The sequence below is a fragment of the Abramis brama genome (assembly GCF_963993115.1).
Source record: "Abramis brama genome assembly, chromosome: 9".
NCBI classification, from domain to species: domain Eukaryota; kingdom Metazoa; phylum Chordata; class Actinopteri; order Cypriniformes; family Leuciscidae; genus Abramis; species Abramis brama.
Genome location: NC_139971.1, coordinates 487,179 through 501,419, shown reverse-complemented (window position 1 = coordinate 501,419; position 14,241 = coordinate 487,179). Strand labels below are relative to the sequence as shown.

At 42.7% G+C, this 14,241-nt stretch overlaps 1 protein-coding gene across 2 annotated transcripts in view; it reads right to left on the bottom strand.

Moving 5' to 3' along the window:
* Nucleotides 1-325: 325 nt before the first annotated feature.
* The window catches only part of tspan4a (tetraspanin 4a), a 70,273-nt gene continuing 56,357 nt past the window's right edge, over nt 326-14,241 (bottom strand). For both annotated transcript variants that reach the window (XM_084124012.1, XM_084124011.1), the window contains exons 4-8: nt 13,945-14,019; nt 6,223-6,324; nt 6,001-6,132; nt 1,331-1,414; nt 326-1,261 (exon numbers count right to left, since the gene is read on the bottom strand). In XM_084124012.1, coding sequence (XP_083980138.1) covers nt 1,193-1,261; nt 1,331-1,414; nt 6,001-6,132; nt 6,223-6,324; nt 13,945-14,019 — 462 coding nt within the window. In that variant the 3' untranslated portion in view covers nt 326-1,192. The remainder of the gene's footprint in view (nt 1,262-1,330; nt 1,415-6,000; nt 6,133-6,222; nt 6,325-13,944; nt 14,020-14,241) is intronic.

The following is a 14,241-nucleotide window of genomic DNA, read 5'->3' as shown; positions in this document are numbered from 1 at the left end:
ATGAGAGCTTGAGACTGTAAAAATGATGGGAAAATAACTCACAGTTTTGATGCCGTGATTGACAGCTAATCCTGTAACCCAGTGGATCCCAACCACTATATTAGCATTAAGAATCCTTAACAACCCCGCCTATATATATATATATATATATATAAAAAACGAGACCCCCCCCCCCACACACACACACACACACACACACACACTCTCTCTCACGCACACACTCACACAAACACACACGCGTGTACTCTCTCACACACACGCGCGCACACACACACACACACACATTAGCAGACAAGCATTTAATTTACTGACAAGGATTACAAAATCAGTTGTTAAGTATTTATTAAATGCAACAACAGCAGAAATGAATAATAACATTAACAGTGATGGCCGGATTTTAAATGAACTAGTGTTACAACATAATGTTATCTACTAACATGTATTACATGTTCAAATGAAGTACTGACAAAACGTTTGACAAAATAACCCTCACATTTCAGCCTTTAAACTATGTTTAAGGAAAGGGATGAGTAAACGTGATGAATGATTTCAGGTATTTCATCTCCTCCATGAATAATTCCAGATGCCTTATTATCAGAATAGTTTAATAGACCAGTTTGATGACGTAGTGCCGCATAAATCACACACTTCTGCTCTGTGTTCTGCAGTAAATGCAGTAAATTGTGCTTCTGTTCTGCTGTTTGGCTGCTGTGAGGAACACATGTGCTTCTTCCTACACAACAACTGAATTACTAGTGTTACTTCACACTCAACTAAAGCCTTGCTTCTGTTTTATCACAGCTTCTGTTGTGAAGACTGCCTCAGATATACAACAACGTGATCTTAATATATTGCCTTTTAAATTTATTGAGAACCCGCTCTGACTAAAGAAAAATTGCTGTTGTTCATTTCATTCGTATTAATATGAAATTATAGAAATATAAAATCATGACATTAGTTACTGGTTTCTGTTTAACATTGCTATGTTTTCTTCACAAATGGACAAATTGTCCAGTAAATATTTACAATAAAGAGCAATTTGTATTTTTTTCCTTCATTTTCTTAGTTGAATTGAATTATAAAATCATGTTGCAAATATCAGTGTGTTAGCAAAATGTTACGATCGATTGCTATAGCGATAGAGACCGACGTGTGTGAAGACGAAGCAGATCGGGCTGAAATGGTTTAGTCTTTATGCATAGAACGTGTCCACTTTCACCGCGTGGCAGAATAAGGTCATGGAGAACACGAGCCCCAGGATCTGCAAACACACAAACATGTAAATAATAATCTTTCTCATATTCTGATGATTGTGACGTGTGTTCAGTACCTGTGTTAGAGCCGTGCAGAGAGCGAAGATCCACAGCGCCACCAGATTATCCTGCAGCCATCCCTTCACACGCTCGTAACACGGCTGTCAACACACACACACACACACACACACACACACACACACACGTTACTAACACACACCATCCCTTCACACGCTCGTAACACGGCTGTCAACACACACACACACACACACACACACACACACACACAGGTTACTCACACACACCATCCCTTCACACGCTCGTAACACGGCTGTCAACACACACACACACACACACACACACGTTACTAACACACACCATCCCTTCACACGCTCGTAACACGGCTGTCAACACACACACACACACACACACACACACACACACACACGTTACTAACACACACCATCCCTTCACACGCTCGTAACACGGCTGTCAACACACACACACACACACACACACACACACACACACACACAGGTTACTCACACACACCATCCCTTCACACGCTCGTAACACGGCTGTCAACACACACACACGTTACTCACACACACCATCCCTATGATCCCTTCACACGCTCGTAACACGGCTGTCAACACACACACACACACACACACAGGTTACTCACACACACCATCCCTTCACACGCTCGTAACACGGCTGTCAACACACACACACACACACACACACACACAGGTTGCTCACACACACCATCCCTTCACACGCTCGTAACACGGCTGTCAACACACACACACACACACACACACAGGTTACTCACACACACCATCCCTTCACACGCTTGTAACACGGCTGTCAACACACACAGACACACACGTTACTCACACACACCATCCCTTCACACGCTCGTAACACGGCTGTCAACACACACACACACACACACACACAGGTTACTCACACACACCATCCCTTCACACGCTTGTAACACGGCTGTCAACACACACACACACACACGTTACTCACACACACCATCCCTATGATCCCTTCACACGCTCGTAACACGGCTGTCAACACACACACACACACACACACAGGTTACTCACACACACCATCCCTTCACACGCTCGTAACACGGCTGTCAACACATACACACACACACGTTACTCACACACACCATCCCTTCACACGCTCGTAACACGGCTGTCAACACATACACACACACACGTTACTCACACACACCATCCCTTCACACGCTCGTAACACGGCTGTCAACACACACACACACACACACGTTACTCACACACACCATCCCTTCACACGCTCGTAACACGGCTGTCAACACATACACACACACACACACACACACACACAGGTTGCTCACACACACCATCCCTTCACACGCTCGTAACACGGCTGTCAACACACACACACACACACACACACAGGTTACTCACACACACCATCCCTTCACACGCTTGTAACACGGCTGTCAACACACACACACACACACGTTACTCACACACACCATCCCTATGATCCCTTCACACGCTCGTAACACGGCTGTCAACACACACACACACACACACACAGGTTACTCACACACACCATCCCTTCACACGCTCGTAACACGGCTGTCAACACATACACACACACACGTTACTCACACACACCATCCCTTCACACGCTCGTAACACGGCTGTCAACACATACACACACACACGTTACTCACACACACCATCCCTTCACACGCTCGTAACACGGCTGTCAACACACACACACACACACACACGTTACTCACACACACCATCCCTTCACACGCTCGTAACACGGCTGTCAACACATACACACACACACGTTACTCACACACACCATCCCTTCACACGCTCGTAACACGGCTGTCAACACATACACACACACACGTTACTCACACACACCATCCCTTCACACGCTCGTAACACGGCTGTCAACACACACACACACACACACGTTACTAACACACACCATCCCTTCACACGCTCGTAACACGGCTGTCAACACACACACACACACACGTTACTCACACACACCATCCCTTCACACGCTCGTAACACGGCTGTCAACACACACACACACACACACACACACACAGGTTACTCACACACACCATCCCTTCACGCGCTCGTAACACGGCTGTCAACACATACACACACACACGTTACTCACACACACCATCCCTTCACACGCTCGTAACACGGCTGTCAACACACACACACACACGTTACTCACACACACCATCCCTTCACACGCTCGTAACACGGCTGTCAACACATACACACACACACGTTACTCACACACACCATCCCTTCACACGCTCGTAACACGGCTGTCAACACACACACACACACGTTACTCACACACACCATCCCTTCACACGCTCGTAACACGGCTGTCAACACACACACACACACACACACACACACAGGTTACTCACACACACCATCCCTTCACACGCTCGTAACACGGCTGTCAACACACACACACACACACACACACAGGTTACTCACACACACCATCCCTTCACACGCTCGTAACACGGCTGTCAACACATACACACACACACGTTACTCACACACACCATCCCTTCACACGCTCGTAACACGGCTGTCAACACATACACACACACACGTTACTCACACACACCATCCCTTCACACGCTCGTAACACGGCTGTCAACACACACACACACACACGTTACTCACACACACCATCCCTTCACACGCTCGTAACACGGCTGTCAACACATACACACACACACGTTACTCACACACACCATCCCTTCACACGCTCGGAACACGGCTGTCAACACATACACACACACACGTTACTCACACACACCATCCCTTCACACGCTCGTAACACGGCTGTCAACACACACACACACACACACGTTACTAACACACACCATCCCTTCACACGCTCGTAACACGGCTGTCAACACACACACACACACACGTTACTCACACACACCATCCCTTCACACGCTCGTAACACGGCTGTCAACACACACACACACACACACACACACAGGTTACTCACACACACCATCCCTTCACACGCTCGTAACACGGCTGTCAACACATACACACACACACGTTACTCACACACACCATCCCTTCACACGCTCGTAACACGGCTGTCAACACACACACACACACGTTACTCACACACACCATCCCTTCACACGCTCGTAACACGGCTGTCAACACATACACACACACACGTTACTCACACACCATCCCTTCACACGCTCGTAACACGGCTGTCAACACACACACACACACGTTACTCACACACACCATCCCTTCACACGCTCGTAACACGGCTGTCAACACACACACACACACACACACACACACACAGGTTACTCACACACACCATCCCTTCACACGCTCGTAACACGGCTGTCAACACACACACACACACAGGTTACTCACACACACCATCCCTTCACACGCTCGGAACACGGCTGTCAACACATACACACACACACGTTACTCACACACACCATCCCTTCACACGCTCGTAACACGGCTGTCAACACACACACACACACACACACACACGTTACTAACACACACCATCCCTTCACACGCTCGTAACACGGCTGTCAACACACACACACACACACGTTACTCACACACACCATCCCTTCACACGCTCGTAACACGGCTGTCAACACACACACACACACGTTACTCACACACACCATCCCTTCACACGCTCGTAACACGGCTGTCAACACACACACACACACACACACACACACACACAGGTTACTCACACACACCATCCCTTCACACGCTCGTAACACGGCTGTCAACACACACACACACACACAGGTTACTCACACACACCATCCCTTCACACGCTCGTAACACGGCTGTCAACACACACACACACACACACACACACACGTTACTAACACATACCGTACGTTACTCACACACACCGTACATTACTCACACACACCGTCCGTTACTCACACTCACACACACCGTCCGTTACTCACACTCACACACACACCGTCCGTTACTCACACTCACACACACTGTACATTACTCACACACACCGTCCGTTACTCACACTCACACACACACCGTCCGTTACTCACACTCACACACACTGTACATTACTCACACACACCGTCCGTTACTCACACTCACACACACGCCGTACATTACTCACACACACACCGTACGTTACTCACACTCACACACACCGTACGTTACTTACACTCACACACACGCCGTACGTTACTCACACTCACACACACCGTACATTACTCACACTCACACACACCGTCCGTTACTCACACACACGCCGTACATTACTCACACACACACACACACACCGTACGTTACTCACACTCACACACACCGTCCGTTACTCACACTCACACACACCGTACTTTACTCACACACCGTCCGTTACTCACACACACACACACACACACACATGTTCAGCTTTACTTGCCATGACAGCTTACACAGACAATATAAGGTTTCTGTCTGTCCTGCTTCACTAGGAAAATGAATTAACGCAGGAAAGAAAAGTGTTTGTCGGATCATTGTTTGGGTCTTTAACCCCTGCTTATGATCTTATCAAGCTGTTGCTGTAGTCGTTGTAACTGTATAATTCCTGCTCACATACAGTCTCGTTATACTGATGATGGGAAGTGTGTGGTGTTTCTTACAGCCGTCCACCAGGTGCCGGGATTCTCCAGGCCGCAGTTATCGCTGTACTCCAGACAGCAGGAGTCCGGCACACGCGTGGTGTTGTACACGTGAAACCAGTCCGTGTGATTGGTCACTCCACAACAGCGAAACTACAACACAGAGGCACTATCATCACACCATAACCATATCTTGCAATGCTCTGAGAAATAGTAATAAGTGCAGAGATGAAGTGAACGCACGTCGGTTTGGACGATGCTCCAGGCGTTGGTCAGACCGATGTTGCCTTCAGTCCCGAACAGCTGGAGCCCCTTTTTCAGGTCACTCTGCGCATACAGATCAATCTACAACACACAGTCAAGAATAGCTTATTGATGTGACCATTTATTCTCATAAGAATGATTATTATCTCCCACAATAATAAACTCCATGAGATATTCTCTTTTTAGGATGCTAAGACAAGTCAAATCACCCTTTATTTCGATAGTGCTTTATACAGTAGAGATTGTTTCAAAGCAGCTTTACAGGGATAAACGTGAAAATAATGATTAACAATAGTAAACAGTCATTATTCAGCTCAAGTGTCCCCAGCTAATGAAGCCAGCCATAAGCTGGTCATAGAGGTCTGTGCAGAGGAGAGGACTTAGTGTTTCTGGATCTTAGTGCTGCATTTGATACCATTGTTGTATATTCAGAACTGCGCTGCCCGGGTCCTGACGAGGAGGCGCAAATATGACCATATCACACCTTTCCTGAAATTACTACACTGGTTGCCCATTCAACACAGAATTCAGTACAAAATCTGTCTCCTCACCCATCAGTGCATACATGGAACTGCCCCTGCCTACCTCAGTGAACTCCTCATTCCACACACCGCCACACGTAACCTCCGCTCCTCTACCTACAACCAAGGACTAAACTCTCCTCTATGGGAGATAGGGCCTTTCAGGCAGTCGCCCCACGGCTCTGGAATGCCCTCCCAGAGTCCCTAAGGGCTCCACAAACCGTGGAGGTTTTCAAGAAGGGTTTAAAGACATTTTTATTTAAACAGGCCTTTTAACTCCCATGTTTTTTATTTAAATTTTGTGGTGTTTTATTGTTATTTATTGTGTGATATTCGGACTGTTTTTAACCTCTTGTTACTGTAGCACTTTGAGATTTCGCTGAAATGTAAAGTGCATTATAAATAAAATGTATTATTATTATTATTACAAATGTATTAAAAGTTTAATTTAGGTTCCAATACAATAGTATATAAACTGAGAGAGTTTAGTAGACTTAATTTAGCAATTGAGGTATAACTGATGATTAACTGTTAGCTGTTCCTATTCCTGCCAGACCTGTTTTCTCTATTGTAAGTTAAATGAGTCAGATTACTGAGACTCTCACTTTAGCCTTAAAGGGGTCATATAATGGTACATGCACTTTTACAAGTTGATTGTACTGAAGTGTGTGTTGGCAGTGCCTGTACACAACCATCATAAAATGATAAAAATCCATCCAGTGTTTTTTTTTTAATCTTCTTGTATGTTTTCCCCTCTCAAATCAAGCCGTTCGATTTTGTGACGTCACACGCCCCTCCCACGATTGTTGATTGACAGCAGCGTTTCAACACAGACCCGCCCTCGCTCGTGAGTGAGCTGTCAATCATAGTCCGCGCGGACCGGCGCGGTCATTGTTGATACGCTGGAGCACTGTCTATGAGCAGAATGGCGTCTAAGCGATTGTGGTGTTCTGCTCTTGGGTGTAATAACGAACACAGCATCATTTTGATGTTCCTAAATCCGAACCGTTGAAGACGCAGTGGCTGAGTTTTGTTTTCGAAGGGAATATTCCCCACGATCAACGTCAATGCTTTCATGTTTGCGCAAATCATTTCACACACCAGCCTGCTTTACACACGGGGGTCAGTAAAGCTGGTTTTGCTAAAAGCTGTTCCTGAAAAAAGGATCAGTACCAACTATTCGTGTTCCTGCTGCACCTCCAGAAGAAGAAGTGTAACGTTTTATTAACCTTTATATTAATATTTATATTAATCTTTGCAAATCGCTGCACGCTTCACGATGAATGCGGCTGTTTACACTCAGGTACATTACGGCATGTTTTCTATGTTAGACGTTCTCAATATAATTCATAATCCCACGTTTATAATGAACAAAGCGTTATGGTTATTGTGTTATTGTGTTACGGTGTCCGCACAGAACAGAGGGGCGGGGCTCCACAGAACAGAGGGGCGGGGTCAGCAAAGCTCATTATCATTTAAAGACACATGCACTGAAACGGCGTGCTGAAAACAGAGCTGTTTTTGACCAGGTAAAATGAGTGTTTTCTTACAATACTAATGATAATTTTTAATTAAAGTATATTACAGACTTTTAATTTAGACCCTAAAGAATCATATTAGCTTGTACAACAATGGAATTATATGACCCCTTTAAAGGCTCTTGGAGCCCGAGCCCCAGCCCCAGTCGTTGAATAGTTATGCTGATTGGATTAGGACTGGTAACACTCTAGAGTCTAGGGCAGGTTCCTTAACCTGTATACTTCATTTACATGCTTTGTTCTGAGTGTATCCACCTCTATGTAAATCCCTCTCCCTAAATGTATATAAATTGCAATGTAAAGTTCCTTAGTGACTGCAGCTACGACAGCTTGTGTTCTCAATAAAGAATCCTGCTAAAGAAACAACCAAGTCTCCTGGTCTTTGATTCTGAGTTTCCTACACCATCGACCACAGCATGCTTTTGAATAGACTCGAAAATGAATTGCTATTATCTAGATGGGTAAGGGCAGAGTGGAGGACTGTGGATATGGCATCCTCAGTCGATCTGCATACTGGTGAGGGTCTAGTGCAGGAGGAAAACTGGGCTTGAGGTGAGCTAGGATTTGGACATTTGGTGATAATGGGGTCAGTGCTCCCGGTCGATAGTCATTCAGGCACTCTGGGTTTGATCGCTTGGGCACAGGGACGATGATGGTGGTCTTGAGGCACACAGGAACAACAGCCTGGGCCAGTGACAGGTTAAATATATCAGTAAATTAGATGAATTCAAATAGAGAATAATTTATGAAAACTTAGATTTTTTACAATACAGATTTTTTTAAAGCAACTTCACTTTTCTTGAACATCACACATTATTTACAAACAGATGATGACTAGAGAGAAGTGCTTTATTGATGATTGATATTGCTCCAAATAAAATAAAATAAAAACGTTAAATGCAAATGAAGCACAAATGCATTAATTAGTATATACATACAAGCTTCATTCATCAAATGCAAGCAAATTTAATTAAAGTATAAAAACTGTTGTTGAAACAATGAAACAGTTTACATCTGAACGGGCGTATGCATGATTCACACAGAAACTCATTCTGCTGGTGTTGGATGTATGAGGGCCCCTGAACATGAGCTGGGAAAGAGACCGAGTTGAATGAATGAACAAAGCTGTGCTTGTCTGAAGGCACTCCTGCTGGCCAAGAGTAAAGATCCTCAGCATTACTTCTGAAAACTCAAGCTACCGTCCCATAACTGCTGTATGTTCTTGATGATCTCTGTCCTTGTTCAACTCACCTGATCAAACTTGAATATATTGTAAGAAAGGTGCAAATCCCCACCTTAATGTTCTCTTGATTATAGATGCTACAAAATCCCATCTCAACACATTTCATCAATATATGTACTTACATGTATAAATATACAATATACACTTCTTATGCTATTTCATCTGAATATCAACATTGCTATGAGACTTCAGCTTCGCCTTCAATACGATTCAACGCCACACCATGATAACCAAACTCCAGCATGTCCACGTCTCTTCATCCGCTGGATCTCTGATGTCCTCAGTGACAGACCTCAGACAGTGAGGAGGGCAGCACTCCTCAGTCCCGTCCTCTACACACCGAAAGCCTCAGCTCAATACTTCAGACACTCAGATGACATACTCGCCGGCACAGAGTCAGTTTCAGCATATCACCACATCTGCCCATTTCACCCAGTGGTGGACAGACGGTCTTCTCCTCCTCAACGTCACGGAAACAAAGGAACTCATCCTGGACTTTCCTCACGGCTCTGTCTCCATCAGTAGATATTGTCGGCAGTTTCAGGTACCTTGGCATTATTTCGGATAATAAATTGAGTTTTGATCATCCCATCACAGACATCCATAGGTGCTGCTAACAGAGACTGTTTGTCATGTAAACTCAGGACTCACTCCTGCTTCTCTTGTACTGTAGTATCACTGAGCCCGTCAGCTCTCTCTCCCAATAGAAACAAGCTCCCTAAAATCACTAACCCTTCCTCAAAAAGAATTGGTCTTCCCACTCCCGACTTGTCGTCTCTCATTGACACTATAACACCAAACCCCAGTGACCGTCTCAGCTCGTGCTTCAGCCTTCCCTCAGATACAGACAGACACCCAGGAAAAAACAAGTTAGTACTCTCGCCTATAAGAGCGTTAAATTCACAGAATGCAGGATTTTTAAATTCATACTGTTTTGTTGTTGTTGCCATTTTTTGTGTAATATTTATGTGTTTGATACATGTATGAGTATTTTGTGCAGTATGTGCATTATGCGTGCTGAGTGTTACTCCCGGAAACAGTCTGTGAAAACAAATCCTCTATCATGGAATATAAAGAATGAATATGGACTGGTGGACACAATGTTTTTACAATTGGTATTATTATTTTTAAATTGAATACTGAATGTAATTCATGGGGTTATTATTTAATAATTCCATGAATTAGATGTACATTTCAGACATCTTCACTTCTCATTAAAACCTAATAGACTAATTGAGTGAAATCATTCGATTTATTCACAGGGTTTTATATTGTGACATATTTTCAACTAAAATATCGGCAGGTAAATCTGTTTAGTGTTATCAGAATTCATTGTCCTCAGTTTGCCTAAAAGAACATTTAGATGTTTTATGCATCATTTATGTGCGGTTATGGTTGGGAGAAGGTTGAATCTTTTTGTACCAATTTTCCTATTATGGCTATTTTTGAATGAAACGCTGAAACACAGGTTTGACCAGAGAGGAAGGTCTGGCCTTTAACCGGCTGCTTTAACCCTGTATCGGTTCAGTGCGGCTTTCCCTACGACTTTAGCCTTTATGACTTTCATCTTAGAATTTAGATTTTATTCCCGAAAAATATTACGACTTTATTCTCATTATGCTACCATCTGAAAATACGTCATAATCTTTAAAACAAAGCAATAAACCAGCAGATGACAAGAGTTTCAGTGATTTCACCACAAGCAAGAGGTGTACGGCAGAAACGCAATATAATAAAAGTCAGTTCTATAAAAAGAACTATCATTTCTTAATGATAATAAATTCTCCCACCAAATAATCTAATTTAGTGACTGTAGGCGTTTGTGGCGCTGATCAACACACAGCTGCATATGTTAGAGTCAGAACTACAAGTTTAATAATATCCAATAAAAACGACTTTATTCAGGCAAAAACCTTTTACAGCACTTAGTATGCAGTAGTGTCGGCACATATGCATATTAAATATGCTTCCTCGACAGAAGCCGTAAACATAAAGACAGAAAACGCATATGAAATCTAATTGATTGCAAATAAACATCTTAACTATTCTTCGCTGAATACATGAAGTTGGGTGAGGAATATTAGTCTACTGTCATAAGGAGCATGAGTTATAAAATGTTTTGCAGCTTTTACTTCAGAGGATTAGTACTTCCGTCATCAGTCAGCCATTCAGACCGTCATCAATTAATTATTCAACGAGGAAACAGGAGAAAGACAGCGATCTATACTGTTAAAACCTGCCAATGAAAGCTGTCCTCAAAGGATTGGGTTTCCCTACAATCCTCCAGACAGGATTTGTGTGTAAGCATGAGGAGCTGTCATGTGAAACGTAAATGTGCATGAAATGAGCATTACGGGAGGCTTTCGAACGCCTTCTCTTCTATAGCGGCTCCATTATTCCCTGTGATCCAACACCGGCTGCTGGCTCTATGCCCTTCACACAGCCTTCCTGATAGATGTAATACAGTAATAAATCATAAATAATAAATAGCGGTAGAGAGGAAGAAGCAGAAAGAGGTCAAGGAAGTCATTTTCTAATCATCTGAGTGGACCGGAAGAAAAAGTATGTACAGAATAACACAATTTCAGCCTTATATTGCCAGTTTATCGATGTAATCGCTCCCTTTAGACCTGCGGATTCGGCTGATGTGTGTTTCAGTCTCTAACTTGAGTTTAAAGAGGACCGTCCACACACACTGTACACACTCACCATTATTATCCAATAAAGCTCATTTATAATCACTAAACCAAACCCTGACTCTAAACAACAAACCTTTTAACACTTAGAATTAAAAAGTAACATTATTGTTGAATTATGAATCATATTTGTTTTTTCACTGAGGCCACGCCCCTGATGTGAACACCTCCACCTGCTGTTTTCTGTGCAAGTAATATTCATAAACACGATAAACCCAAATCTCCAAAACTATCTGTCAAGTTTACATTTTAATTACCGTATCAAATCAGTAATAAAGTCTCATTACAATGATATCATATGTTTCTTTTGTTCAAATCATTAGGCTGGACAAGTAGATATGAAGAGTTCAGATGCAAAAGCCTCTAAATGCCATCTGAAATTTTCTTATAGAATGATCATTTTTATCAAGCTTGTATATTTAAGTTCAGTAATTTCACTTAAATGACATTAATAGGTAATCTTCATTGCCATTTAAGTGAAATTATTGAATTTAAATATACAAGCTTGATAAAAATGATCATTCTATAAGAAAATTTCAGATGGCATTTAGAGGCTTTTGCATCTGAACTCTTCATATATAAACACACACACAAACGTGATTTAATATGATTTTCATATTAGTTCACTCCTGAAGGTCACTGTGTGATTGTTGTTGGTGATGAAGACTCGTGTTATCACTATCATCAATATTATCAATAGCACCTGTGGTCTTTGTTGTCATCAAAGTAGTGCCATTTTATCAATTCCTTATGCTACGATTGTAATAATTTAATAAGCTTCATGATGCAAATTTTCACCGAAATAACAAAACCGTTGACAGTGAGAAGATTATCACGATGAAGGGTGAATTAATGGTGTGTTTTCTCTCTGTGTGTTGGAGGAAGAGCAGACAGAATGATGATTAGACACAGAGCCAGTGTAAATATTGCTGCTATCATTGGAAGAGTCTTTGGAAGATGCCCATCATCACACTACGCTGCCATATGTGCTCTGAAGAGGCCAAGAAAACCAATGGCAAACATTCTCTCACAGACAGAGAAAGTGAAGACAGTTCGATTATTTTACACTGAGAAAGAAGGCATCATGTGTCCTTAGATCTAATCCTCTGTAGCTGTTCTTCACTGATCTCATGAGCTCTGTGTTGAGCTCAGCCTTGAGGTCCTGCAGTGCTGCAATATTCATTATAATGCATATATCATAACATTCATATCCATGGCTGAAGATGATACTAACACAATTAATAACTCGCTTGCTTGCACCGCTCTCAGTGCTGTTCCTGAGGGAACTTGCTGAAGGTAAAGACTCTTTTTCAAATATCTCAAATCTGAAAATCAAATTTTAAGATAAAGGTTCCCTCAGACTTTTAACCCTCACTTATAATATGTGTTTATTTTAGGATAAAGACTGACATTATAAATAGTAAACATGATAAAGACATTATGGCACTTACTGCATGGCTACATAAATAAATGCATGGTCGTGAAATTTAGATTTGTGTGTAAATTATGTTATGATTTGAGAAGAGTGTGGAGTGAAACGAGACTCATGAAACTGGAAATCACTGAGACAACGGCTTATTATACAGTTTAGTGTCATTATAATTAAACATGTGAGAGCTGAATGCCGCTATTGACCAATCACAATCAGTGAAATAATATGAAATAATAAATAGCGTAAAAAGACAGATCCATTTCGCACGTACCTGATCTTGATATGCGAAGAACAGAATCATGAACAGAATCTCCAACAATAATATCAGGAGCAACAGAATGAAGAACTGTAGAAACACAAGCAGAAGAGAGAGCATGTTTATATGGGAGAGAATAGAAATATGACTACTTTTGTAGTTTTACTTTCAAAGATATTAGCAACTTGTTGTGGTCGTGTCTAGGCGCAGGTCCACCATCTGATCTGGATCCGGCCCGGATCCGGCTGACTACATCATGAGTTGTGGTCATGTTAATCCTAACCATAACTTGACTACATTTTTGAATAACTC